This window comes from Orycteropus afer, unplaced genomic scaffold (genome assembly GCF_000298275.1).
Source record: "Orycteropus afer afer isolate SDZICR_OR568_19922 unplaced genomic scaffold, OryAfe1.0 scaffold00054, whole genome shotgun sequence".
Lineage (NCBI taxonomy): Eukaryota > Metazoa > Chordata > Mammalia > Tubulidentata > Orycteropodidae > Orycteropus > Orycteropus afer.
The window spans coordinates 13,860,096-13,884,373 of record NW_006921641.1 but is presented as its reverse complement, the minus strand read 5'-3'; the positions used below and the strand labels follow the sequence as shown (position 1 = coordinate 13,884,373).

At 50.9% G+C, this 24,278-nt stretch overlaps 1 protein-coding gene across 1 annotated transcript in view; it reads right to left on the bottom strand.

Moving 5' to 3' along the window:
- The window catches only part of OTOF (otoferlin), a 137,450-nt gene that overhangs the window by 9,171 nt on the left and 104,001 nt on the right, over window positions 1–24,278 (bottom strand). The window contains exons 11-34 of the mRNA XM_007938881.2: window positions 21,369–21,431; window positions 20,871–20,955; window positions 15,999–16,158; window positions 14,912–15,098; window positions 14,351–14,537; window positions 12,719–12,942; window positions 12,129–12,237; window positions 11,430–11,610; window positions 11,209–11,329; window positions 10,532–10,632; window positions 10,267–10,357; window positions 9,965–10,081; window positions 9,489–9,641; window positions 8,922–9,111; window positions 8,689–8,813; window positions 7,732–7,866; window positions 6,831–6,992; window positions 6,555–6,674; window positions 5,917–6,078; window positions 5,642–5,804; window positions 5,110–5,180; window positions 3,238–3,267; window positions 2,689–2,820; window positions 623–689 (exon numbers count right to left, since the gene is read on the bottom strand). Of these exons, the coding sequence (XP_007937072.1) occupies window positions 623–689; window positions 2,689–2,820; window positions 3,238–3,267; window positions 5,110–5,180; window positions 5,642–5,804; window positions 5,917–6,078; window positions 6,555–6,674; window positions 6,831–6,992; window positions 7,732–7,866; window positions 8,689–8,813; window positions 8,922–9,111; window positions 9,489–9,641; window positions 9,965–10,081; window positions 10,267–10,357; window positions 10,532–10,632; window positions 11,209–11,329; window positions 11,430–11,610; window positions 12,129–12,237; window positions 12,719–12,942; window positions 14,351–14,537; window positions 14,912–15,098; window positions 15,999–16,158; window positions 20,871–20,955; window positions 21,369–21,431 (3,136 nt within the window). The remainder of the gene's footprint in view (window positions 1–622; window positions 690–2,688; window positions 2,821–3,237; window positions 3,268–5,109; window positions 5,181–5,641; window positions 5,805–5,916; window positions 6,079–6,554; window positions 6,675–6,830; window positions 6,993–7,731; window positions 7,867–8,688; window positions 8,814–8,921; window positions 9,112–9,488; window positions 9,642–9,964; window positions 10,082–10,266; window positions 10,358–10,531; window positions 10,633–11,208; window positions 11,330–11,429; window positions 11,611–12,128; window positions 12,238–12,718; window positions 12,943–14,350; window positions 14,538–14,911; window positions 15,099–15,998; window positions 16,159–20,870; window positions 20,956–21,368; window positions 21,432–24,278) is intronic.

The window sequence follows — 24,278 nt, the reverse complement described above, 5'->3', positions numbered from 1 at the left end:
GAGGAGTCCTGCAGCAAAGGAACCTAAGTTTAACCCAATGCTTCCCAAACTCATTTGACTACAGGACACACCTTTTTCCCCTCTGGAATACTCATTAATATTGTTCTATGGAAAAAGGAAGGCACTCTGGTGGCATAATGGTTACAGCATTTGGTTACTAACCAAAAAGATCAGTGGTTTGAACATACCAGCTGCTCTGCGGGAGAAAGACGAGACTGTCTGCTTCCTTAAAGATTTACAGTCTTAGGAACCCTATGGGCCAGCTCTACTCTGTCCTAAAGGGTCACTATGAGTCAGAATCAATTCAGTGGCAGTAGGTAGGTTATGGAAAAAGGTCTGGAAAACACTGGATGGGATGAGCTCTCAGGTCCCTTCTACTCTGACATTCTGCAGTTCTATAATATATCCATCACTGCTAACTTTGCTGAATTGGTTAGCATGAAGGCCACTCTAGATAAGGGTCTAAGCCTGCTCCCTGGTGCCCAGAGGTGTCTGATGGCATCTGCTCAGCTGCCAGCATGGTATGGGAGGGAGAATGAGAAGCAGCTGGTTGTGGGAGGCAAGGGAGCCACCACTTGGGGGTGGGAAGGGGGGAGGCAGGGATCCAGGATTCCAGGCTCACCCTCAGTGTTATCCACTTCCTCCTTCTCCTCCAAGTCAGTTCCTGAGGCCTCTTGCTGTCGAAGTTGCTGCCAAAAGATGAGGCAAGTGAGGAAGAGAGAATGTGGGTTTCCTAGGGAAGGGTCTTTTGACCCTTAACTCTGGTCCCACCTAGTCGGAAATGCACTGGAGACAAAAACTCTTTCCTATTATATTTCAAACCCATAATGGACTCTGCTTAAGTGGGTTTTAAAAAAAAGTTTTTGATGGGTAGAATGCAACTAAGTGTACTTAGGAGTTTATAATTTTTAAAATTGTGTATCATTTAAAACACAGCACCCTTTTTAATGTTGATTCATAGCTGTATTAGTAAATATTTATTAATGTAGAAAATTATCACTGAGTTAGAATATGTGCTTTATTTTCTTTCACTTAGGGAGCTCTGGTGGTGTAGTGTCTAAGGCATTTGACTGCTAACTAGGAGGCTGGCAGTTCAAACCCACCAGCCACTCCTCAGAAAGAAGATTGGGCAATCTACTTCCACAGTCATACTGCCTTGGAAACACAAGGAGGGGTCACTATGAGTCGGATCTGAGTCTATTGCAGTGAGGTTGTTTTTTTTGGTTTAGGATACTCTAAGTAAACCAAAACACCAAACTCACTGCCGTCAAGTCAGATCCAACTCATAGCGACCCCTCCTTGGGTTTCCAAGGCGGTATGACCATGGAAATAGATTGTCCAACCTCTAAGTGTTGTTGTTGTTATTTGCCAACCTCTTAAGTACTGGAAACTAAATGACAAGGTTTCAACCAAGGCACCATTGCCCTCTTGTGGCAACCTGTGCCAATTACAGGGGTAGAGATCAGGCAGCATACAAGCAGCCTTGTGCCAACTTGAAAGTAGGAGGTGGGAGAAGACAATACTAGTTGGCCTCAATTATATGTTCACCTGTTCTTTAGAAGTTTTTCTAGGCACACTGCCATCTAGTGAAAGATTACATTTTCCAGACTCCCTTGCAGCTAAGTGTGGCTATGGGACTAGATTCTGGCAAATGTGAGTGGAAGTTACATATACAACTTCTGGGTTGGGTCACTACAAGGAAAAGATCATGCCTCCCTTTCTTCTTTTTATCCCTTTCTGTGGACTGGAATCTGGACACAGTGGAGCTACCTCTATCTATACAGATGCAAATAACAAGATGGCAGGGTTTTAGTCCCTGACTCCATTAAGTCACCCTATCATCCTAACCCTTCACCTTTCTAGGACTACTACATGAGAAAGAAAGAAACTTCTGTTTTGTTCATATCACTTTAACTTGCTATGGAAGCTTGACTGTAGGCTAACCAACATGAATAATAAACATCACACACAGCTTGAGTCACAGAAGGGCTTTGTGGAGAGTGTGTGGCTCTGTGGAGAGTTGAGTGGATGGATGAGCTCAGATCCCACTGAGGAAACACAATTACAGGCACGTTTTCCTCCTGGTCAGTTGGTCAGTCAGGTGGTGCCCTGAGCTAGGTAGGCAGTGTGGGGAAGAGACAAACACAAAGGAAGAGAGATGCATTTCCTGCAGCTTATAATCTGGTTGGGCAGGTAGAACCATGTATGGGTTTGTAACTACTACTGAAAAGTGGCCTTTGCTATGCACATGTTTTTCCTTTTCTCAAAGGTCACCTCCTCTGTGAAGCCTTCCCTGACTCCCCCAGCCATTGATTTGCCTTTGTTATCACATTGTTGTGTAGTTATCTGTTTACCAGGAGTTCCTCAAGGGCAGGCATAGTGTCTCATCTTTTGGCTCCCCCAACATCTACTATGGTGTTTGATTCATCCTATACACTTAACAACTATTTGTGGAATACATGAATAAGGATAAGAGAAAACTGAGGCAGGGAAGGTAGACTGAGCCATACTATCCTGGAAAAGGTGACTTCTGAGTTAGAACTTCAAGGATGCAAGACATGGCTGTTCCATGCTCATATTAACAGAGCTCTGATGGACAGTGGGTGGGAAAGAAGTCAGACAGGAAGGCTTGAGTGTGGAGTCCGAGGCCACCTCCCTTAGCCCAGTTTCCCACACCTGCAGCCTCACCTCCTTCATGGTGTCAATTGAGGCAAAGTACTTGGACCACCAGTCTAACATGCTCTCATCAGGCTCCTCTTCCTCCTGTTCCTCTCCTGTGCCCTTCTTCTTCTTTCTCTTCTTCTCCTTCTCCTCCTCAGTCTGTAGGGTGGAAGAGACAGGTGGACCAGCCCCAAAGGCCTGGTTCTTGCTCCCCTGCTCCTTGGCCATTCCCAGATCCTGGTCTATCCAGGGTGTATACCTCTACTTCTATCTACTCCCAGGATGTCCTAGACCCCATGAGGCTCTGTGGGGTCACCAAAGTCAAAGGAGTAAAACCTTGTTTAATGAATGGAGGAGGATGCCCCAGCTCAGAGAGCATTGTGACCTGCCGAGTGTGAGCCCATGCCCATGGCAGGATGGGTACTCAAGGCTCTGCTGCCCACCCACCCCAGCTCTCTCCCTCTAAGGGATTGGAGGGACGCTTAGTTCCCGACACTGAGCCTCTTGGTCTGACATCAGATATCATCAGTGTAGGGCCTTCTCATCCCAGAGCCCCACAAAGATTCCCACACTCACCACATCCACCTTGACAACGGCATCAGATGTCTGCAGAAGGGACCAGGGAGACAGGGACAGGGTTAGCTCCTGAGGCCTGAAGTGGCAGGCAGAGGCTTGGCCAGGAAAGGACAGGGAAGAGGAGGAAGGGACACAGGAGGACACATATGCAAGCCTACATGCATGTGCATGCATGCACACACACACACACACACAGGGCTATGTTAGCAGCTCCACACTCACAAGGTAAGAAATTCTGGTTTATAGACATTTTTGGATGTTTCCTTGGAACTTACAGAGCAGTGGTTCTTAAGCCAGCCTTCACATTAGGATCTTCTGGGGAGCTTTTAAAAACTAGCAGTACAGGGCTCCATGGCATCAGAATAGGGGTGTGGGCGCCAGTACTTAAACTTTTTAGGTGATTTTAAACAGCAGTCAGGAGGGCCACCCGATATGGCAGGCAGCAGGAGTTCCCTTGGATTGGCTAAACAGAGTCAAACTCAGCTGCACTTTCCCCCCATCCCTCCTCACAGGACAGCTGCAGGCAGGCAGCCTTAAAAATTATGTAGACATTTCAGCCAAAGTTCAAAAGGCAGTAAGGGGCAGGAAAGATGGATGAATGGAAACCCAGGAGGAGGTGGGAAGGGTACCATCAAGGGGATGGCAACCAATGTCAACAAACAAAATGTGAATAAATTGTTGAATTGGAAACTGGTTTGTTTTATAAACTTTCACCCAAATCACAACAAAATATTCAAAAGAAATTATGCACACACACACACACACAATTACATAGCTGAAGAAGAGGACATTGGGCTAGACGCTCCCACACCAGACCTGAGGTTGGGCCCGTGAGACAATGCGCTGTAGTTTGGGAAAGCACAGGCCAGTGCCAACCTCTATCTCATTCTGCTGAAGGCCTAATAGTGGGGGCTTTTTGCTCCCAGAGGGGGAACAGGCTCCCCAGGGAGGAGTTCAGGAGATTGGGAGCTAAGGGGCAAGCGTGGCCTCCGGTTGTAGCCCAGGAGCTGGTGGGCTTCCCTGTGGTGTTATCCTAGGCTCCCACCACCACTTTCTCCAGCTTCCCTTTTCTGAGCCAGGATCAAAGATTATGAGTCAAGGGAAGGTTGTTTTAGACCAAGTTCAGGCGTCCAAAGCTAGAAACTCTGCAGGCTGTGTGAAGCACAGGTCGGGAATGGGATGAGGAGACTGTGGAGAGGAGAGAGCCTGCACCACCACCCTCTGCCCCGGGCACCAGGCACTGCTGCACTGTCAGGGTCTCATGGTAACTTGGACCAGGCAGGCCCTCTCTGGCAGAGTCTGTGCCTGAAAGGGGACTCTGTACCCAGACCCCCAGACGACAGGTCTGTCTCTGGCAGATAAACAGCCTGGTCCTTTATAAAGCAAATTAGCCAAGAGGAATGAGGAGCTTCCCCCAGAAAATCTTCCCTGTCCCAGGCCTGAAGAATGAGTGGCTGTGATGGAAAACCAGGGAACCTCTAGAAAGGAAACTACTATTTTCACCAGAGATCCATTGCTTGCCATGTTGTTTGTTGGAGTAAAAACAACTTCAGGCTATGACCTCAAATAATTATTGCTCTCTTTGTCTTGTACATACACAGTACATGTGCCCACACACATGAACACTCCCCTGACACTCGCCCTCCCCCCATGCACATGCACACATGTGCAGAGTTAATAGAGCTCTGCATTCCTGGATGGTGTAGGATGGAATCGTTTGCATGTGCAATCAGGGTTAGCCCTAAACACCATCCAGGAGAAGAGATGGACGTAATGCTGCTGTCTCACAGGGCAGAGAGTCCTGGCTCATGGGAAGTGTCACACGCACAGGTTCACATTTCCACCAGCATGGGACTGACCCACCCGCCTTACCGCGTCCAGCTTCACCATGGTCTCCAGCTTCTTGACGGGCACCTCTGGCTCCATGTTCACCACAACCTCCCCTGTGAGGTGATATGAGGGGCCCCCATTGCATAGCACACGGCAGCTGGGGAGAAGCCTGGCTGGACAGAGAGATGGACAGACAGGTAGACAGAGGAAGTAGCAGGAGTAACAGTGAGAGTTAGAGGTGGCAAGAAGGACCAGAGTCCTAAGGCTGATTCTGGAACTCTTCAGGGAGAAAGGAAAGGGGCAGAGCCATGGAGGGGGAGAAGATGGCCAGAAGGAGAAGGTAAGTAAGCCAGAGAGAGGAGCAAGCTGACTGAGAGGGAGAAGGCACTTGCCCTTCAGCCCTTTAGGGGTGTTTCCAGCCCTGGTTCTAGAGTGAATGGCAGCCCTAGGCTACCTTCCTGCCCTCCCCATGCTCCTCTTATTGATGCCCCAAGCATCTGGCAGCTGCTTGGACTGGGCTGTGATCTGACCCCTGTCTGTGGAGCCAGGCCTGGGCTTCCAGCTGTGGCCATACCCATGGTATTCCAGTTGGGGGCTGAGCGGTCCGGGGGCCGGTAGATGAAGCGCCGCAGGGAGCTGACAGCATGTGAGCCCACCAGGGTATAGCGGCCAAAGGCCCGGCAGTCCACGACTCGGATGTTCAAGGGTGGGTGCAGCAGTTCATTTTCGGGGAGGTCCTGGGGGTGGGGTGGTGATGTGGAACGTAAGCCTCAGAGAAGGGTTGGAGGAAGCCTGCTGTGCCTAGTCCCCTGGGCACACCCACCCTGCCCAACTATGACCCACACTCACCACTTCAAACCACTTGACAAGAGTATTGAAGTTGGGGTTCTTCTTGTAATTATGAATCAGGGATGACTGTACTCCCTTTCCTGCACACTCAATGTCCACCCGTGGGCGGTCCACCTGGGCCAGATTCACCCGCTTCAAATCTCTCAGGCCCCAAAACAGCACCTAAGTGAGGTGGCAGGTGTAGGGAAAGGAGAGCTCATCAGACAAGGGAGCGAGCTGTGGCGGCCTGGGTGGTGCAGGACCAGGGCCAGGAGAGCAATGACCTCAAGGGGCTAAGGTTGGGGACTGCAGGGTGAGGGCAGGCTTGGAGAAGGGGCAGAAGGGAGGGATGGGACAGGTCCTAGAAGGTGGAAGTGTGACCCAGTGTAAACTAGGCAGGGGCCTGGGTCTGCTGTTGGCCCTTGGGGTGTGACCCTGGGCTGGTCCCTTCTCCTCCTGGGCTCTCAGCTTCCTTATTTGAGAAAACGAGGAGTGGTCTGAGGGAGCTGAAGACTTCTCCAGCTCTATGGGGTTTGACCATCAACAGTTGTAGCATGATTGTATTCTCTCCTCAATGGAAGGGATGAGAGAGGGCATGAGGATGAGAGGACAAAGGCCTCCCAGGGTGGAGATGGATGGCTAAACTGTACCCCACACACCTCAATTCGGTACTTGCTGAGCACCGGCCGGATGCCCACAGGTACAGGCATGATGGGGCCTCGGTCCACATCCACTGGGCCATTGATAGGTGGTAGGTCAGCCTTCCCTGCTGGCCCAATCTGGGGAGTAAGGGTCAAAGAGTCATATACCTGGAAGCCCTAGGAGAAGAGTCTCTTCCCCGATGAGTAATCTGCTGTGTGGCCTGGGGAGAGAGGGAAGGCCCAAGAACCCCAGAGTCCTGAGGACCCACCCACCAGCCTGTCCCCAGCCCCCACCTGCAGCAGCTCAAAGGCAGCCAGCAGGTCTCCAGCTGTGGCGTTGCCACGGTAGATCTGGTAGTACTCAAGCTGGGGTGGGAAGCGGGGTGGGCAGTATGCTTCATCTGCCATCTTCACCAGGGGCTTGGCGAAGGTCCGGCCCATGAAGTCAGCTTTGCCCTGACACAGCAGAGAACCAAGATGACTACTTGAGGTTTTCAGTTCATGGAACATGAGACCTGTGTTCTCATTCAGTCCTGCAAATTGTTGTAAGACTTGCAAATTGTTGTAAGTCTTGCAAATTGTTGTAAGAAAGCAGGAGTGATCAATCCATTTTGCAGATGGGGAACTTGAGTCTCAGGAAGTACCAAAGATAAGGAATGACAGAAATAGAAATAAGATCCTCCATCCCCTAGTCCAGAGTACCTCAAGAGCTGAGGTGGTTTGTAGTAAGGTGGCTCCCTAACACCTGAGGGGTAACATCAATCTTTCATTCCCCCACTCCAGAGCCTTCTATGGAGAGCTGTGAGGTTGTTACTGACTATGGTAGGTCTGGGGACCTTTGGGATGCAGTAAGGCTGGTAACAGCAGGACTTGCTGGCACCTCTCGAAGACTCTGGGTCTGAGCCCAGGAGGTACAGATGCTCTGGCCTGTCTCCTCCCTGAGACTCTAGAAGCCCATAGTGTTGGAAAGGGATCAGGCTGCAAGGACAGGGCAGGAGAATCTTGGGGTCTCCTGGAGAGCCAACAAGCAGCTCAGACTCCCAGCTTCCCAGTACCCTGGCTGAGGAGCTATGGAGGTAGGGTTTTGGGGGTATGACTGGCATAGTACCAATGTAGGAGGTGCTGGGAGAGGGTGTAGGTGTGAGGTTGTCAGGGGTCCCTGGTGCCAGAACCTCACCTCTCCCCATACCCATACCATGGTATCCTGGTCATAGATTTCAATGACAATGATGGGGGGATCATCCCGCAACTCATGAGCTTCTCCATATAGCTCCAGGTTATCGAACACCAGCATCTGGTCCCAGGTGGGGCATAGAGTCTCATTCAGCACCTACAGCATGAGGTTGAGGGGGACAGGTGATGAAATGGTGGATGGGCAGACAGACAAGCAGGAAGCAACCCTAGTCTCTGCAGAGGACTTGGAATCAGGAATGTCCATTCCCTGAATGTTCTGGAAACCTTAAAGTGAAGTGGGGCCTGCTCCTGTCCCTGCCAATGTCTTCCTTGCCTTCTGAGTATGAAAACCAGTCACTGTTGAGTTGATTCCAACTCATGGTGACCCCACGTACATTGGAGTGCACCTGTACTCCCTAGAGTTTACTAAAAACCAAAAAACTAAACTCTCTGCCATTGACTCTATTCTGACTCATAGTGACCCCCTTTGGGTTTCCGAGGTGGTATCTCTATGGAAGTAGATTGCCCAGTCTTCCTTCCACTAAGTGGCTGGTAGGTTTGAACAACCAACCTGCTGCTTAGCAGTCAAATGCCTTAGGCACTATGCCACTAGAGCTCCTTCTAGGGTTTACAGTGGCTGATTTTTCAGAAGTAGATCATCAGGTCTTTCTTTTGAGGTACCTCTGGGTGGGCTTGAGCTTTTGGTTAGTAGCCAAACACTTTAATTGTTTGTACCATCCCCAGGGATTCTGCACCAAGTATAACCAAAATGAAAGTCCATAACCTCTACCAGCATGGCCTGGGCTTGCAGCTTAGCAGCAAGGCTTCCCTCTAAGGATCTGGGGATCTAGCTGATCTACTTCTCCAGGTCCCAACTAGGCTCTCTTAAAGACACTGTGGTGCCTGCCTCCCTCTTTTAATCAGCCCGGTCTCCTTGGGGAAAATTTCAGAATCACTCTCCCCTACCCCCGACCCTCACCTCTGTGCACTGACTCTGATTAATGAAGAAGACACGGGCAAAGGGGTCAGAGAGGCCACTGCTGTCTGCGGCAAAGAGGCTGCGTGCCTGGTACATGTGGGCCCGGAGCTGGAAAGCCTGCTTCTCTGTGGGGAAGAGCAAGTCTGAGGGCCCCAGAACAGGGATCCCCTACAGTCCTTCTGGGGTGAGAGATGGGAGCAAGGGGTCTGCCCAGGCCAAAGATCCTCACTCACTGGTGTAGACCAGACTGATGGGTGGGAAGGAGTGCAGACCCAGGCCCTGGGCTGCCTTGACCTCCTCGAAGCCACAGGGCAGGCCACACAGAAAGTCTTTGCGTTGCTTGCTCAGGCCCAGCCACAGGTAGAGCTCCAGCTTTGCCTGCACTGTCCATCCTGCCGAGCCAAAGCCCCGCTTCCCTGGTAGCTGGGGACAGGCAAGGGGTCACTGGGAGCCTGCTGCCAGGCCCCATGTGGTGGGGAAGGGGCAGTGGGACTACTGGAGAACTCGATTGGGGCTGTCCTTGCTTCTCTGCCAGCATCCCACTGGTCTGGGAGGTGAGGGACACAGCCCAGAGGGAGTGGGCAGGCCAAGGCCATCCCCACCCCTGGTCTCCCAGGGCACCCCCGACTCATGCTGCCTTCCTATTATCATTCTCCAGTTCTCTGAGCACCTGTGACTTGAGGGCTCCATCCTCATGAGCTCAGGCTTGCTAGACCCTGGAAGGGAGACTGCTGCTCCCTCCAAGGGAAGACCAACTCAGCCCCAGGCTCACCCCACCCAGCCTTGCTCCCTTCCAGCACCTTGAGGAAGAGTGTCTTGACCTTGGCACAGTCCTTGCCCATTTCCTCCTCAACGATGGAGAAGAGCAGATCCTTGGAGGGCACCCGGGTGTAGGCAATGCGCTTGTTGTTATTCATCATCCAGATGAAGACATCCGGGATGCTGTGCTGGGGCTGGGGTGGTGGAAGGGGGCTCTTGGCTGGGCCCCCTAAGCCTGGCTGACCCCCAGGGTCTCTGCCTCAGACCTTAGGGTCAGGGTGGGGGTCACCAGCAACCTGACTGATGTCAGGCTCCACCTGGGAAGAATGACCCCCTATATGAAGAGCTTGTTCACCCTTGTCCTCCATTTGGCTGTCAGAGCCTGTGGGAACTCCCAGGTAGCCTGGCCCATTTCTGTGAAACCTCCCAGCTCCCCTACAGTCTGGGGTAGGGCCTCTGCTCTGATTTAGGGCTGAGGCCCTCCCCTCAGCTGGCACCCCTTCTGCAGGCTGCACACCTCGTCTGCCAGGAAGCGTAGCTTCTGCAGAAAGTTCTGGCACAGCCTCAGCTTGTCTCGGACTGTGTGCCGCTTCACCTGTGTCCGCAGAGTCTTTGCCTGCTGGCCCATGCTCTCCTGTGGGGGGTGGCGGTGGGCAGGCAGGGGTAAGAGGAGCTCAGCGGTTGGGGGAACAGCTCAGGCCACGTGGAAGGGCTGACCTAGGGGACTGTGACTCAGAGACAGATGTCCCTCCCACCTCAGGTTGTTCCTTTCACCTCCTGCCAGGCAGAACCATCAGACTGTGGCCCAGCCATGCTCACCAGCTCCCTCATGCAGGATTTGAGACGCTCCCGGTCAAGCCTGGTGCGGGATGAGTGGCCCTGGTCCTTGTCAGCGAGGGAGAGGAAGCGGCTGGGGGTGGGGAGCCAGGGCTTAGTGGACCCACCCCGCTAGAGGAGGCAGGGCCTGGGACCATCTACCTGAGTCTAGATTGTAGCTATTGTATTGTACCTCCTTCTCTGCCCAGACCCAAGTCTCCTTTGTCCAGTCCCACCAGCCCCGCCCACCTAGTCTCCCCCTTCTCACTAGCAGCCACAGCTGAGCTCCTCCAGGACGCCCCGCAGCCGACGTTCAGGGTAGGACTTCTCTGTTTTGATCATCTCCTGCACATCATTCAGGCCTTCTTCCTGTGAACCGAGAGTGTGTGAGGGGGTATATGAGTCACAGCCCTCCCTCTCAGTCTCCCCAAATATCTCTTTCCCATTCCACGGAGGGAATGAGGGACGTAGTGACCTGGAACCTCTCATTAGTGCCACCTCTCAGTATCTGATCATCATGAGCAAATATCCTATTTCTTCAGTTCTGTTTCCAGAACTTGGAGACTTTAGCATCCATGGGGTCCTTGGTTCCTGAAGGAAGACACCACTTCTGGGCTATGTGTCTGTGGCCCTGCTGGACCCCCAGAGGCTGGGAAGAACTCAGGGCTAGATAGGGGACTTGTGCAGGCCAGAGAGAGAGGGGTTGACAGGCTGCTTCCAGGGAACCCTGGGAGTCCACTGCAGACAGTCCCCATGCCTTTGTCTTGTTCCTGGGACCTGGGGTGGGGATGGGGATAGAGGTCCCACAAGGCTATTCCTACAGTCTCCACTCCTTCATGACAAGCTAATGGTCAGATGGGCCATATGTGTGTATATAGAAGGAGCATCCCAAGCAAGCAAGGGCCTTCCCATACACCCCTAACCCTGATCCCAGCTGCCCCTGACCAGCTTGTCAGCAATGTGGTCCATGATGTTGGCATTGTAGAGGCGCCGGCGCTGGTCTGGCCACCAGCTCTTGATGTAGATGCAGGGCTTGCGCTCCAGGTAGGGCAGATGGTAGTAGTTTCTGGGTGGGAGTGGGTGAAAGGATGAGGACTGGAGGCTTAGGGCGGTGGGAAGCTAAGCTGATGGAGAACAGAAGTCCCTCCCAGGACCCCCTGGCCCACCTGTCAGTGATCTGGGGTCGCATGGGTGGGGTGGAGGAGACAGAGGCCAGGTCCCCACCCTCATTGCCCTCTTCATCACTTGAGTTCTGGATCAGGTCTACCTCCTCCTCATCCCCGGGCTCCTTCCGGGGCCGAGGCCGCTGGGGTCTGGACAGGCCATCAACTTCATTCCCATAATTGCCTGGAGGCAGAATGGACACTGGAGGACCTGGAGTCTTTTCCCCTCCAGGACCCACCTTCCGTCCAGTCATGTGTTGAGTTTGGGGAGGGAAGAGAGAAAGTCAGGTGCTAGGGTCTATGCCAATTCAGGCATGATGGATGGAACATTAGCCAGAGAACTGTCCTCATGTCCCCTTTCCCTTTCCCCCTTGCAAAGATCTCGCTAGGAGCCCTGATGACAACTGAACTCAAAGTCCTGCCCAAGACATGGCCCGTGTTCTCATATTCTCTATCCCAGTCCACAAGGGCCTCTCTACCTTTGGAAGAGGGCTTCTTTCTTCCTGATTTCACAGCCTAGCTGTGAAGCTGGGAGTGGAACTCAAAGGTCCACCCCTCTGTGGAGTATGGGTGTCCATACAAAGGTGATGTGTGGGCTCAAGGAGGTACTTGGAAAAGAGGTCTAAGTTTTACTACTCCCCAGGGGCTATGGTGGTACAGCAACCCCAAGCTTGAAAACCCTGCTGTGAGCCCAGCACTCACCTATGGTCACCTCAAAGGTGATTGACTTGTCTCCATTTTTTCTGTCGATCATGGAAGCCTCCAAGAAGGCTCCAAATAAAAAGAATTCTTCCATTTTCCCTGTGCAGCTCTGTGGGGGAGGTAGTTCAAACCATCTCTAAACCTCAGGGTGGACAGATGGGCCTGGGGACAGGTCTCCTACTATCTCAGAGACAGTCCCTTTGGGCTGATGGTGGAGGGTGTCCTATATAGATTTGAATCTAGGCAGACTCTGAAGGCCCAATTCTCTTTGCCCTCCAGCCTGGGTATCCCTGGAAGAAGGGCTGGCTCCATACATCACAGGGACAGGCATGGCTTCAGACAGAGCCAGAGATGAGGGGATCATCTTGATACCTGGCTGCTATCTTGGGACCTTCAGGAAGAGTATAGGCATAGGCAATGGAAGAAGACAGAGGAAGTCTTGCTGAGGGCAGAGTAGGGGTCTCAGCTTCCTGGACTTGGAAGCCTCATCCTGGGATCTGACCCCTGAGGTAGACGGACACTGTGCTGCTACAGTGAGAAGTGGGTTGAGCTGGGGGCCCTGAGGGCAGCACAGGGCCCTGAGGTCTCACCTCTGAGACAGGCGTGGCCTGTTCCACCTGTACCTCTGTGGAGCTGGTGAGCTCAGGGTTGGAGGTGTCCAGGATCTCCACAGCCAGGCCCAGCATGAGTCGGGCACGAAAGGACACACCCTCCCCCAGGCCCTCATTCAGGTCCTGGTGCTCATCCAGCAGCGTGTAATTACGAGTGGAGCCATACATGTTCACCCAGGCTGGGCCCAGCGTGGGCAGGAAGCCTGCAACCACAAGGGGAAGAGGGGGCCGTATCACTCCCAGGGCTCACTTGGCTCCGGGCCTCTACCTCTTGGTTGCTGAGCTGAGGACTTCATGCCTTGCTTGGCAAAATAGCTGAGGCAGGAGAAGACTTGTGGTGAGGAGTCTGGCTCGTCAGAGGCTGCAGGGAGAGCTTAGTGACTGATGTTCCAGTCATGGGGAGGTATGGGATATTCTCTCACTTGTATAAAGCATTTTCTTGGGTTGACTCATTCTCTGTGGGGGCCTGGGCTGGATGTGGTGGAGAAGAGAGGCTTTACTTGCAGGCAAAATGAGGGTCCTTTTTCCTGGTACCTGGAGCTGGGTGGAACCACCTACAATCCCCTTGAAGGACTGATGCCACTTTGCCAGCTCCTCCAAACTCCTCAGCATGGCCTTCCAGGCCCTTTCTCATCTTTCCAGATGTATCTCACATTACCACAGCCCTGTGACATCTAGCCCTGCCTATGCAGACCCCTCACCAAGGGTCCTCTCCTCGGTCTCTACCTGCTAAGTACTGTTTCCTCTGTGAGGCCTTTCCAATTCCTTGTCATAATCAACTTCTCTCCTTACTAGGATTTGATATGCCTTCTGTGTAGCTCAGATCCAGTTCTGCCTTTGTGTTGTTTGTTTATTGTTCTGGCTTTAAAAATTATTATAGCATTGCGATATATACATTTCACATAATTCAAGTAACAAAAGTCACTATGTAAGTGCACATTTCAGTCAGTGTACTCACTAAGTTGTACCACCTACATTACTATTCCAGAACATTTTCATCTATACCTATTCCTCCTTCCCCAGCCCTGACCACTAATCTGCTTTGTGTCTCTGTGGCTTTGCCTACTGTAGATATTTCATATAAATAGACTACTACAATGTGTGACTTTATGATGTGACCATTTGGCAGCACATCCATCTCCCTGACACACAGTGGGCACCTAAAGGACAGGAAGGGGCTCTCATTTCATTTTATATCCCTGGTGCCTGGCACAGTGCTTGGGTCCTAGAAGGTGGCCAGCCTCCACAAAAACTCTGTGGATAGGCACTATTATTATGTGTTTATAACAATAAGTGATAATGACAATTAATATTAATTTCACTTTACAGATCAGGAAACTGAGATACGAAGGTCACACAATTATTAATTGTCACAGCTGGACTCAAAGCCAGGCAAGCCTAGCTCAGACAGGCCCTGTCAGCTCTGAGTGGGCATGAGCCATGACTTTCCAACTTTCACTGGAGGCAGACGTGGCTGACAAAGCCCTTAAAAGAACCTTTCAGGACAGGATAGTGGGAACTGTGATGGTGAGGGGATCTCATTCACTCCTTTTCTTCAGGGCTCCTTCTTATGCACACACACAGACACACACCAGGTCTCATGCTGCTGACCTTTGTCTCCATCATTGGAGATCTTGCGCAGGTCAATGAAGTGGGTGCCGATGGCCACATCGTTGACCTTGTCTGAGTCCCGGATCTGCACCTTCATGCGTTTGCAGAGTGGGGGGAAAAGGTCTGTAAAGACCACCTGCTCATTCCACAGTGGCTCGTAGCTGCTCTTCTGCACTGAGGTCTTGCCCTGGTGGGAGGTGAGTGAAGTTTAGGGTGTGCATGTGTGTGTGTGGATTTGCCTCTTCCACTCCTCCTTCTCCCTAGCCTTTCAGACTCCTCCCTCCTAGTGCTCCCTCCTCAGCTCTTGGTCTCTAGGACCCCTGGAGGCAGGGAAGGTTTCTCTAAGCTGCATCCATGTCTGAGATGATTCTCAACCTGTCCCTGACAACCCCTCTCAGTTGGAGCTCCCTCATCTCTCTCTCCCACCTTGTGGAGATGAATGACCAAGGTAATCAAGTGCCAGTCTTCTTGGCTTCTGCCCCAAGACCCCATGCCCATCACTCTACATTTCTGATGCCTGTCACCCCAAGCCACAGCTTCCTATACCCCACTCCCCAATACCTTCTGGCCAGCAAAGAAGACTTGCACATAGGGGTCGACAAGGTCCTTGTTTTCACCAATGAAAGCCTTCTTCACGTTGGCCATGAGGCTCGTGTTCATACGGGGCAGACCCTCTGCTCGGTAAATTTTCATGTAGAATCGGGCCCACTGGCGTTCAGGGGGCACCCCCTCAGGGAGAAGCAAGTTCCTGCCAGAACATACAGCTAGGACCATAGTGGCAAGGCCCAGGTACCCTAAATCCTGCCCTAGGACTTATATATTCTGGGTCTTTGGAGAATCTATGAGGAATGCTGAGAGGACCTAGACTAGGGCTAAAGAAGCTCAAATTTAAAGCACCTGCTGTCTTGTGCGATCCTAGGCAAGTCTCTCCATCTCCCTGAGCCTCAGTTTCCTCACCTTTAAGATGGGAACAATATTATTCACCTTTCAGGAATATGGTAAAGCCCAAGTAGGTTAAAACATGTGAGTACTTTGTAAATTATAGAATGGGATACCAATGTTAGTATTATTTTCAACTTTTTTCAGCTTTGTGCCACATCCCTTCTCCTAGACAAAAACTTGGTGAGTGAATCCCCTCTTCCCTCCCTGGAATACATGATTCATTAGATCCCAGTACTTTTTCCAACTAAGTCCAGACAAGGTCCCAGAATATTTCTCAGTAGCCATTGTCAGTTGCCTGGAATTGGTACATAAATTGAAATCTCTGCCACCTGGGGGCTACACTCAGGATCCAGCAGCTCCCTGATTCTGCTCTGCCTGCTCTCCTGATTTCTGCCAAATTTCTCACATTCACAGGTCTAGATATCAAAGGACCATTGTCCTTAACCATCCTCCACCAACCCTACTTCTGTCCTGCCCCATCTTTTCTCTCCTGTGAGCAGGAGTGTGTATGGATGCTGGGGCAGGCCCTGGCCTCAGCTCTTCTAGAAAGTATAGGAGCTGTATGGAAGTGTGGGCAAGGACAGGATGAGGGAGATGGAAGGTGGGTACTCTGGGGCCAGATCTATGCCAGAAGCTCCCTTTAGGGGGAAAGAAGGGCTGGGTTCATGTTCTTAGGGTTCAGGGTGGCATGAGATGGGAGCCTCACCCCTCAATGTCATCATCATCTGTCTCGTTGGCCTTGTGGGGTGTCTTGATGTTGTCCCCCTTGCCCACCACGGCGATGTCACACTTCACATAGCCCTTCAGCCCAGCAGAGATGTCATCAGGGTCCGACAGGATGGCCCACTTGTGATGGAAATGATGCTCTGCGGTGGTGAGGAGCATGGGCTGCACCTGATGTTCCCTCCCTCAGGGCAGGCTATGGAGTCGGCAGAGCTGAGCACTCTTCTTGGTCCCTGGAGCCCAGGTGGCCAGACTCCAGGGACCTCGCGCCACAGCTCTGCTTATGTCTAGGCTGGGGGGATATAGAGTCCTGGCCCCACCCGTGGTCATGTATCAGGATGTGTGGTGTAACTTCAAAGCTGTTGTTAGCTGCTGTGACTCATGGTGACCCTGCACACAGTAGAACAAATGATACCTGGTTGTGTACCATCCCCGTGGTACTGTTGTAGACTGTTGTGATCCATAGTTTTCACAGGCTGATTTTTGACAAAGCTAAGTTTCTCTGCCTGCAGCCTCCCCTACCCTCACCATTCCAGTCACCTCCACACCTCTGCCAGAGAAAGCCTTTGGAAATAGAAACCAGATCATCTCATTCCCCTTTCAGGTTTTTCTGGGGGGCTCTCCATGCCTTAGGGTAAAGGCCAAAGACCTTAGCATGGTCTGTGGGATCTCATGGTATGGCTTTTGCTGCCTCATTCTGCTCAATCCATCCCATCCCTGTGCTCCTGCTGAGCAAAGCTACTTACTCCTCTTTGAATTCATGCTGCTGTTTCATAGCTCCATGCTTTTGTTTGCTGTTCTTTGGACTTGGAATGTTCTCATACCTATTGCCCACCCTCACCTCTCTCCCATCCTGTTTAATTGATAAACTATTCATGTTGCTCAAGTGTCTTCTCCTCTTCCATGTAGCTTTCCCTGGCTTCCTTTGATGAATTGATCCTGCCCTCTTTGGTACTCAGTATTTCTACAGACTTGCTTCCTCTCTCATTGAATACTGTGATTATCTATTTATTGCCCATCTCCAGTAGACTGATTCATAGTGACCCCTCCTTGGGTTTCCGAGGTGGTATCTCTATGGAAGTGGATTGCCCAATCTTCCTTCCAAGGAGTGGCTGGTGGGTTTGAATCGCTAGGCTTCTGATTAGCAGTCAAGTGCCTTAGGCACTATGCCACCAGAGCTCCCTAAAGTAGGGATGGATAGTGTCATTTCAGTATCCCCAGGATCTAGAACAATGTAGAGGGAAGGACAGGGAAAGTGTAAGGGAAGGAGGCACTTTAGAAAAGCTTTGTCCCTACAGATTTATATTAAAGTTAGTATGCAAATCTCTCACCTACTTTATGAAAGGCTGATCCACATTTTCTTCCTATGGTTTTTGTATGGACACTGAAGTCCTCAAGGGACTCAGAACCTCGCTTCTTCCCTCTCTCATCTTTCACCTTCTTCTGTAGCCCAGACTTGTCTCCTCCAATGCTCTATGTCTAATGGGCACCATGAAATGTCTTAGGGGCTGTGTGTAGAAATCAGCCTGTCTGGAACTAGGTCACTCCAGTTGTGACTCAGGAGGGACAATAGCATGGTAGAGTCTGAAGAGAGGGACAAGGATGGGTAGAGAGTGGGAAATCTTGCATTAGAGGAGCCATGAAAGCCCTGAGCTGAACTGGTATGACTCAGGAGGAGGGGCCCTGTCCTAGGATCCTAGAGCTTCAGGATCTTGCCAAGCAGATGTTTGTGCAATGGAGGGGAAGAGGAACAGAAGGATGGGTGATGGTTGCAATGGATGCTGGCTGGCTGGCTGAGAAGGCAGATCAGTGGATGGATGGACAGATGGTAGATGGATAAATGGATAGAAGGACAGATTAAAAACCCAAACAAAACTCACTGCCATCGAGTTGATTCTGACTCATAGTGACCGCCATTGGGTTTCCGAGGTTGTACATCTTTACAGAAGTAGATCACCCCATCTTCCTTCCACAGAGCAGCTGGTGGGGTTGAACTGCTTACCTTCTGGTTAGCAGCCAAATGTCGTATCTACTATGCCGCCAGATGGATTTATGCGTGAGTATGTGGATTTATGGTTTGATGGGTGAATGAGTGAATCTATGGGTATATGAACAGACGTGTGAGTGGTTAAATGAATTGGGGAAAAGTAGCCAGGGAGAGAGTAAGATTCAAGAGGGACATGAAATGTGTCTTCAAATTTAAGGCTATTTGAAGGGAAAATTGATTTATTCTTTCTGTCTCCGAAGGACAAATCCATGAAAGTAGGTGAAGTCTCCAGGGAGACAGATTTTGATATGAAAGAGACAAAAGTAGAGAGGAGATGAGCGCCCCAAGCCCAGGAGGTCTAAGCTGAGGCTGGATGAACAATCAGGAATGGTGTTATGGGGGCCCCTCCATGGAGTGAAAACTGGATTTATGACCTCTGAAGCCCTTCCTGGCCTAACACAGTGTGATCCCAGGCCAGAGGTGCAAGGACACCAGCAGGCCCCGAATGATACATTGATCAGCTTGAAACCTCATTTCACCTGCCTCAGTCCTGACTTGACACCTTCCAGATAAGGCTGGCTGGGCTGAGCAAGATGCTAACATCACAGATGTTACATCCTCTACAATGTACAAGAGTATGGATGGGGCCTTGTATGGGCCACCCTTACTTCCAGCTGAGAGCAGCAGTTAGTGAGCAGTTTTCTGCTGTTGCATCTAACATTGCACATACAGCCCTGCCAGGGTGAGGACAGACCTTTTGTCCCCCAGGAAACTGTCCCAGTTCCAGGAGGATTGACACCATCCAAAGATGCTAGCAGTACCCATGAGTTCTGTGTCCTGGCAGCATGTTGTCTAGGTCAGAAATCAAGGACGCAACAGGAAGGAGAGGCCAAACTGAAGAATGTCAGGATGAAAGCATTGGTGCCCCAATTGGAGGGCCATTTGACTCAGCCACTCATTGGGGGGGGGGACCAAGTTCTGGGACAGACTCAGCAGAAGCAGAACTTATCAGAGCGAGTTACCTTAGAGGAGAGCCTGGGCTTTGGGCCCACACAGACCTGGGTCCACATCCTGGCTCTGCCACTTACTCACAGCGGAGAGCTGGACCTGTTATTGAAGCTTGGTAGGCCTCAGTTTCCTCATTGTGAAATGGGAATACATGGGGTTGTTGTGAGAGCTGGGCCTGATGGGACAGTGTGCTTTGCTACTCAGGTGCTCCATGAGTGGTGGTGGTCTCCCCCTATTCCTCTACCTCTACCACCCAGAGGCCCAGAGGCCATGCTAGATTCCTCAGTGTCTCTTCCCCTGACTCCTGCCTATCTCTATGGCTCCAGTCCTCAGGCTTGCCGATGGTACATGAGGGTGTGTGGGGAATGGTCAGCCCTGGGGTGTCAGTCCCCCTCAGAAATTCTAATTTCACTCCCAACAAGCACCCCACAGTTGATCATGCTTCCTGGGAACAATATGGTGGTAGATGACCCTTGCTCCATCCCCTGAAGCACCAGATGGTCAGTCAGGCTGCCCTCTACTGAGGACCACACATGTTTGGGGCACTGGAAAAAGCACTAACCTGTCCCTGGGAGACCCAGGTCCTACTCCCAGACCTGCCACTAACTCGCTGTGTGACTTTGGACAAGTCCCTTCATCACCCTGGGCCTCTGTTTCTCCTTTTTAACAGAGAGATTGAACTAGATGTTTTTAAGGTCTCTTAAAGCTTGAATGTTCTATGATGTACCTTTTTTTTGTGTGTATAATCTTGAGTTTTGGACTCAGGTTCCCTGGTTTGATTCACAGTTGAACTATGCACACTAGTTGAGTGTCTACTGGGTTGAGCCATATGAAATTGCCAGTTTGTTCAGCTTAAGAGTTAAGTGGAACCCTATGCCATATCTCGTAGCCTCATTTATCTCACTGTAAAATGGGAATAAATGCTGATACCTACCTCACAGTTCTGTGAGGGTCAAATGTGATAGTCTGTGGGAGACTGTGTTATCATAGTCTAAGGGCCTACAGAGTTATTACCGCACTTTGAGGCTCACTGTACGGACATGGGTAGGGCCTGATGCCAGGTTGTTTCTGATGGCTCCTGAGATGGTTGTGTGGTCAGTTATCATCTGTCAGGTTGAGGGCATCCCTTTTGCTTGGCTCAACCCTCACAAGCACTCCAGGTCACCCCTTGGGTTCCCTTGCCAGCCCCAGTGTTGGCCCACAGGTAACCACAGATCTGCTAATCAACCACAGCCCCATGTGATTTCTCATCAGGTGCCTTGGGCCCCTAGATAAATGGTCACAGAAATGTGTCTTGAAAGTCCAGAGTCCCTCAGAGGCTGCCACACTGCATTTGGCACTGAGGACAGCATATCTCTGTGGGAAGCTCTGTAGCCTGACGTCCCCCTGGGTGACCAGTCGTGCTCTGAGCATCAGGCTCTTCAACTGTAAAATGGAATGATGCTGTAGACCCCACCGGGCTCCTGTGAGGCTACAACGGAATCCTTCTTTCTCACCAGGCACCAGCCCTGGAGGCAGGTTCTGGGCGTGGTCCTTCCCCAGGTGGTGAAGACAGGTCATTGTGTACAATTACTCCCCAAACTGTACACGGGACTTGTCACCAGCCTGCTGCATGCTGCTCAACAGACTGCAGAGTTACCCCAGGCTTTATGTAGTTACTGACCCAATGATGAGTGAGAACCCACCAGACTGCATGCATGCTGCTCACTGGATGTGTGTACAGACTGTACACACCACCATTGTGCACACTCCATGGCTGTGTGTACAACAGTCATCAGACTGTGCTGTTGGACCTCCTTAGGCAGAGCCCAGGGACTCCCTGAGATGTATCATGCGGACCAACAGTGTGTGGTTACTTACCAGGCTGTGAGTACACGGTTCCCACGTCCATTTTGAAGGACCCCACCAGGGTGCCACTGCGTAACAGGTTCTTGGAGTGAATCACCTTCCAAGCAGAGCCACCACTCACCAGTCAGGTCAGGAGGGTGTGAGGCTTTTCATGGGGCTGGGTGGGCTAACTAATGGGGACACCACCCCAGTCTTCCTGGGGACCCCAGCCTTGTGGTGAAGCAAGAAGGTGTTTGGCAAGGCAGGGGTGGCTTGCTGAAGCCTCAGCATCAACCCCTCCTGCCCTGGCTGCCATGTACATTTGTGTAGGTTGTGCACTATATTGGGACATTCCACTAAAGGTGCTACAGGAGACCCAAATCCAGCCTGTGCTCTGCTTGCCCAGTTGTGTGTCCAGGCATAGGGCTGTCTTTCTATGATGGGGCACCCAGAGGGGGTGCCCTTTTCAAATTCAAACAAAAGTGCAATTTAAGCTGGTGGCCCTGCCTGCCAGGGGCTGGTCCCACTCACCGAGATCTTGATGATCTTGTCGAACATGACATCAGGAGAGACGTGGAAGTCGAAGACGAAGTACTGGAGGGGAGAAGGACCCAGGTCTGCTGTCACCAGGTAGCAGCAGCTAACAGCCTGGGGCAGTGCTGGACCCCTCCCTCCTGGAAGTGCCTGTCTGCACCCCGGCCATTTCCCCTGAGCCCTGCATTTTAGATGAGCAGCAGTGCCACTCACGGGTCCTCCTTGACCCAAGGGGAGGTGGGAGGCAGAGCCTTCAACAGGAGGGCAGGGGCCATCCCCTATGCAGAGCCAGTGCTGGCCAGCACGGGATGCGAAAGCAAGTGGGAGCAGTAGGTAGAACAGTCTACATCCATGTGTTGTGCTTAGAAGGGTCCTGGGCCTGGGAGTTAGAAGACCTAGGTTCTAGCATGGCTTTGAGCAACACATTCTCAGAATCTTCGCCTCCTGAGCTATAAAATGGAGAATATAATACCCACTTCAGAGTCTTGTTATGAAGGCTCTCATGAGGTATTATAACATGTTTGATTGTAAGATACACTGGTGTTATATGTGCCACATAGGCACTACCTAGAGGATCCACCCCAATTTCAGAGATATTAACATGTAAAACAAGGCAAATCTTAGAACTGCTGAGCTATGATATATGAAGCCATTAATAGTGTAAATGTAAAACATTGTGGCATGAACTGCCCTCTTGTGCTGCAAACTGCCACTCTCAGTTACAATACCCACCACTTTTCCCTGGCCTCATTGTGCACAGGCACTGAGAAGGAGGGTGTGGGGCAGTGAGCAGAGGGCCAACTACTTAGGTAAATTTGTAGTCCGGGAGAAGGAAATCACATTACCAATGTGTTGTGGGTGAACATCTGAGGAAAATCTTTTCTGGCTGCTGGAGGCTCACACTAGAATGCTATGGGTAAAGGCACTGGCTTCAGAGTCTGACAGACCTAGCTATTTATTGCTGGGCCAGTTACTTCCCTCTAAGTCTCCGCTTATCTCTCTGTGACGTGGGGATAATGATACAGGGCCATTATGTTGTACCACTCCAGGGCCACCATTCACATGGTGGGTTGTAAGGCACGGTTATGGAGTCTAAATGAGAGGATAGCCCCCATTGAGCATTCAATACAGGGTATGCACTTGGTAAAGGCACAATGAATGTCATCTTCTATGTGCGGTAGGGATATGTCCAGGTGGTGCTGGCTGTTGGGTGAAAAGCTCTGGAGATATGGGTGGAAACCTAGATTTGGGAGTCGTCAATGTGTAGATGTACCTGAAGCCTTGGGGATGGAGGAGATGCCCAGGGAGCAGGTAGGAAGAGAAGCAGGCTGAGGACACGGCTCTAAGAAGCAGCAGCATTTCAGTGATGGGCAGAGGAAGTGATGCCAAGAAAGGAGATGGATGAGGAGGAAATGGAGATATGGGGAACCCAAGAGAGCAGTACAAGAAAGTCGCCAAGAGGATGAATGGGCAGCAGGATAAATGCGACTGGGCAGCAAAGGGAGAGGAGGATGACAAGTAGATGTTGTACTTAGGGGACAGCAAGGTCCTCAGTGACCTTGGTGATAGAAGTGGTGGAAGGCAGAAATGATTGTTGAGATTGAGACCTGACTAGGAGGTGAGAAAGTGAAGGCAGCTCACACAGTCTGATGGTGAATGGGAGGAGAGAAGGAGGTGTTCACTAGAGGCCTTGGGTGAGACTGAGGAAGGCATATATGCATACATTTACAATGAGAGACTTCTAGGCCCTGTCCTTGAGCATACAGTATGCAAGACTAGAACATCTTATAGGCAAAGGAGAAGGAACTAAGAGAAAGGGAAAGATGAAGTTGGTGGCATTGAGTAGATGTATAATGCCAGATTCTTTCAGTTGTAAAAAGAGAAGTATGCAAGACAAAGGAGAGAGGTTGGTTTTAGGTAGAAGAAGGGCAGAGCTCCAAAGATACCTGGGGCCAGGACCAGAAGCACCTACAGAGAAGAAGTCTTTGTCTGGCCTGTGAATGGTCAGATTGTTCTGGGAGAGCAGTGATGTATACCTCCCTTCACACAAAGATAGGCCTGGCAAGGCAAGGAGTTGATCCAGCCCAGGTGCCTCAGAGCTGGATGGGCCCTTTTGACCAATGTGTGACCCTATGAGAGTGAGCTAGTTATGCTCAGGCCAGAACTCTCCACTCTGAGCTGCCTGAGCATATTTCCCTTTTGTGATCACTTAAAATTCTGCTAAGTCATATAGATTGCCCCCATCTCTCTTTGTTGTGTTTAATGAAACCAAAGGATGATTCTCTCCAATGCAAAGAATTAGCCAGGAACAGTATACCCCTAGGCCAGGGGCATATTTTCATTGCAGTGGAAAGTGGCATAGGAAATGAATAAAAGGGAAGCAACACTGGGAGGAATCATAGGAAGATAGTTCAGTGCAGTGATTCTCAATGGGGGTAATTCCCTGCTATCTAGGGTCATTTGGCAGTATCTGGAGACATTTTTGGTGGTCACAACTGCGGAGGGAAGTGCTACTGTCATCCAATAGGTAGAATCAGATATACTGCTTGTTATGGATTGAATTGTGTCCCTCCAAAACTTGTGTCAACTTGGCCAGGCCGTGATTCTCAGCATTCCGTAATTATCCTCCATTTTTTGATCTGATATAATTATCCTATGTGCTGTAAATCCCAACCTCTATGATGTTAATGAGGCAGGATTAGAAGCAGTAATGTTAATGAGGCAGGGCAAAATCCACAGGATTAGGTTGGATCTTGAGTGAAATCTCTTTCAAGATATAAAAGAAACTAAGCCAGAGTTCCGGCAAGATGGTGGACTAGGCAGAAAGACTGCACAGACCCTCTTCAACAAAGAAAAGGGAAACCAATTAACACAGACACAGAAGATAATCTTGCACCCCTTAGCCTT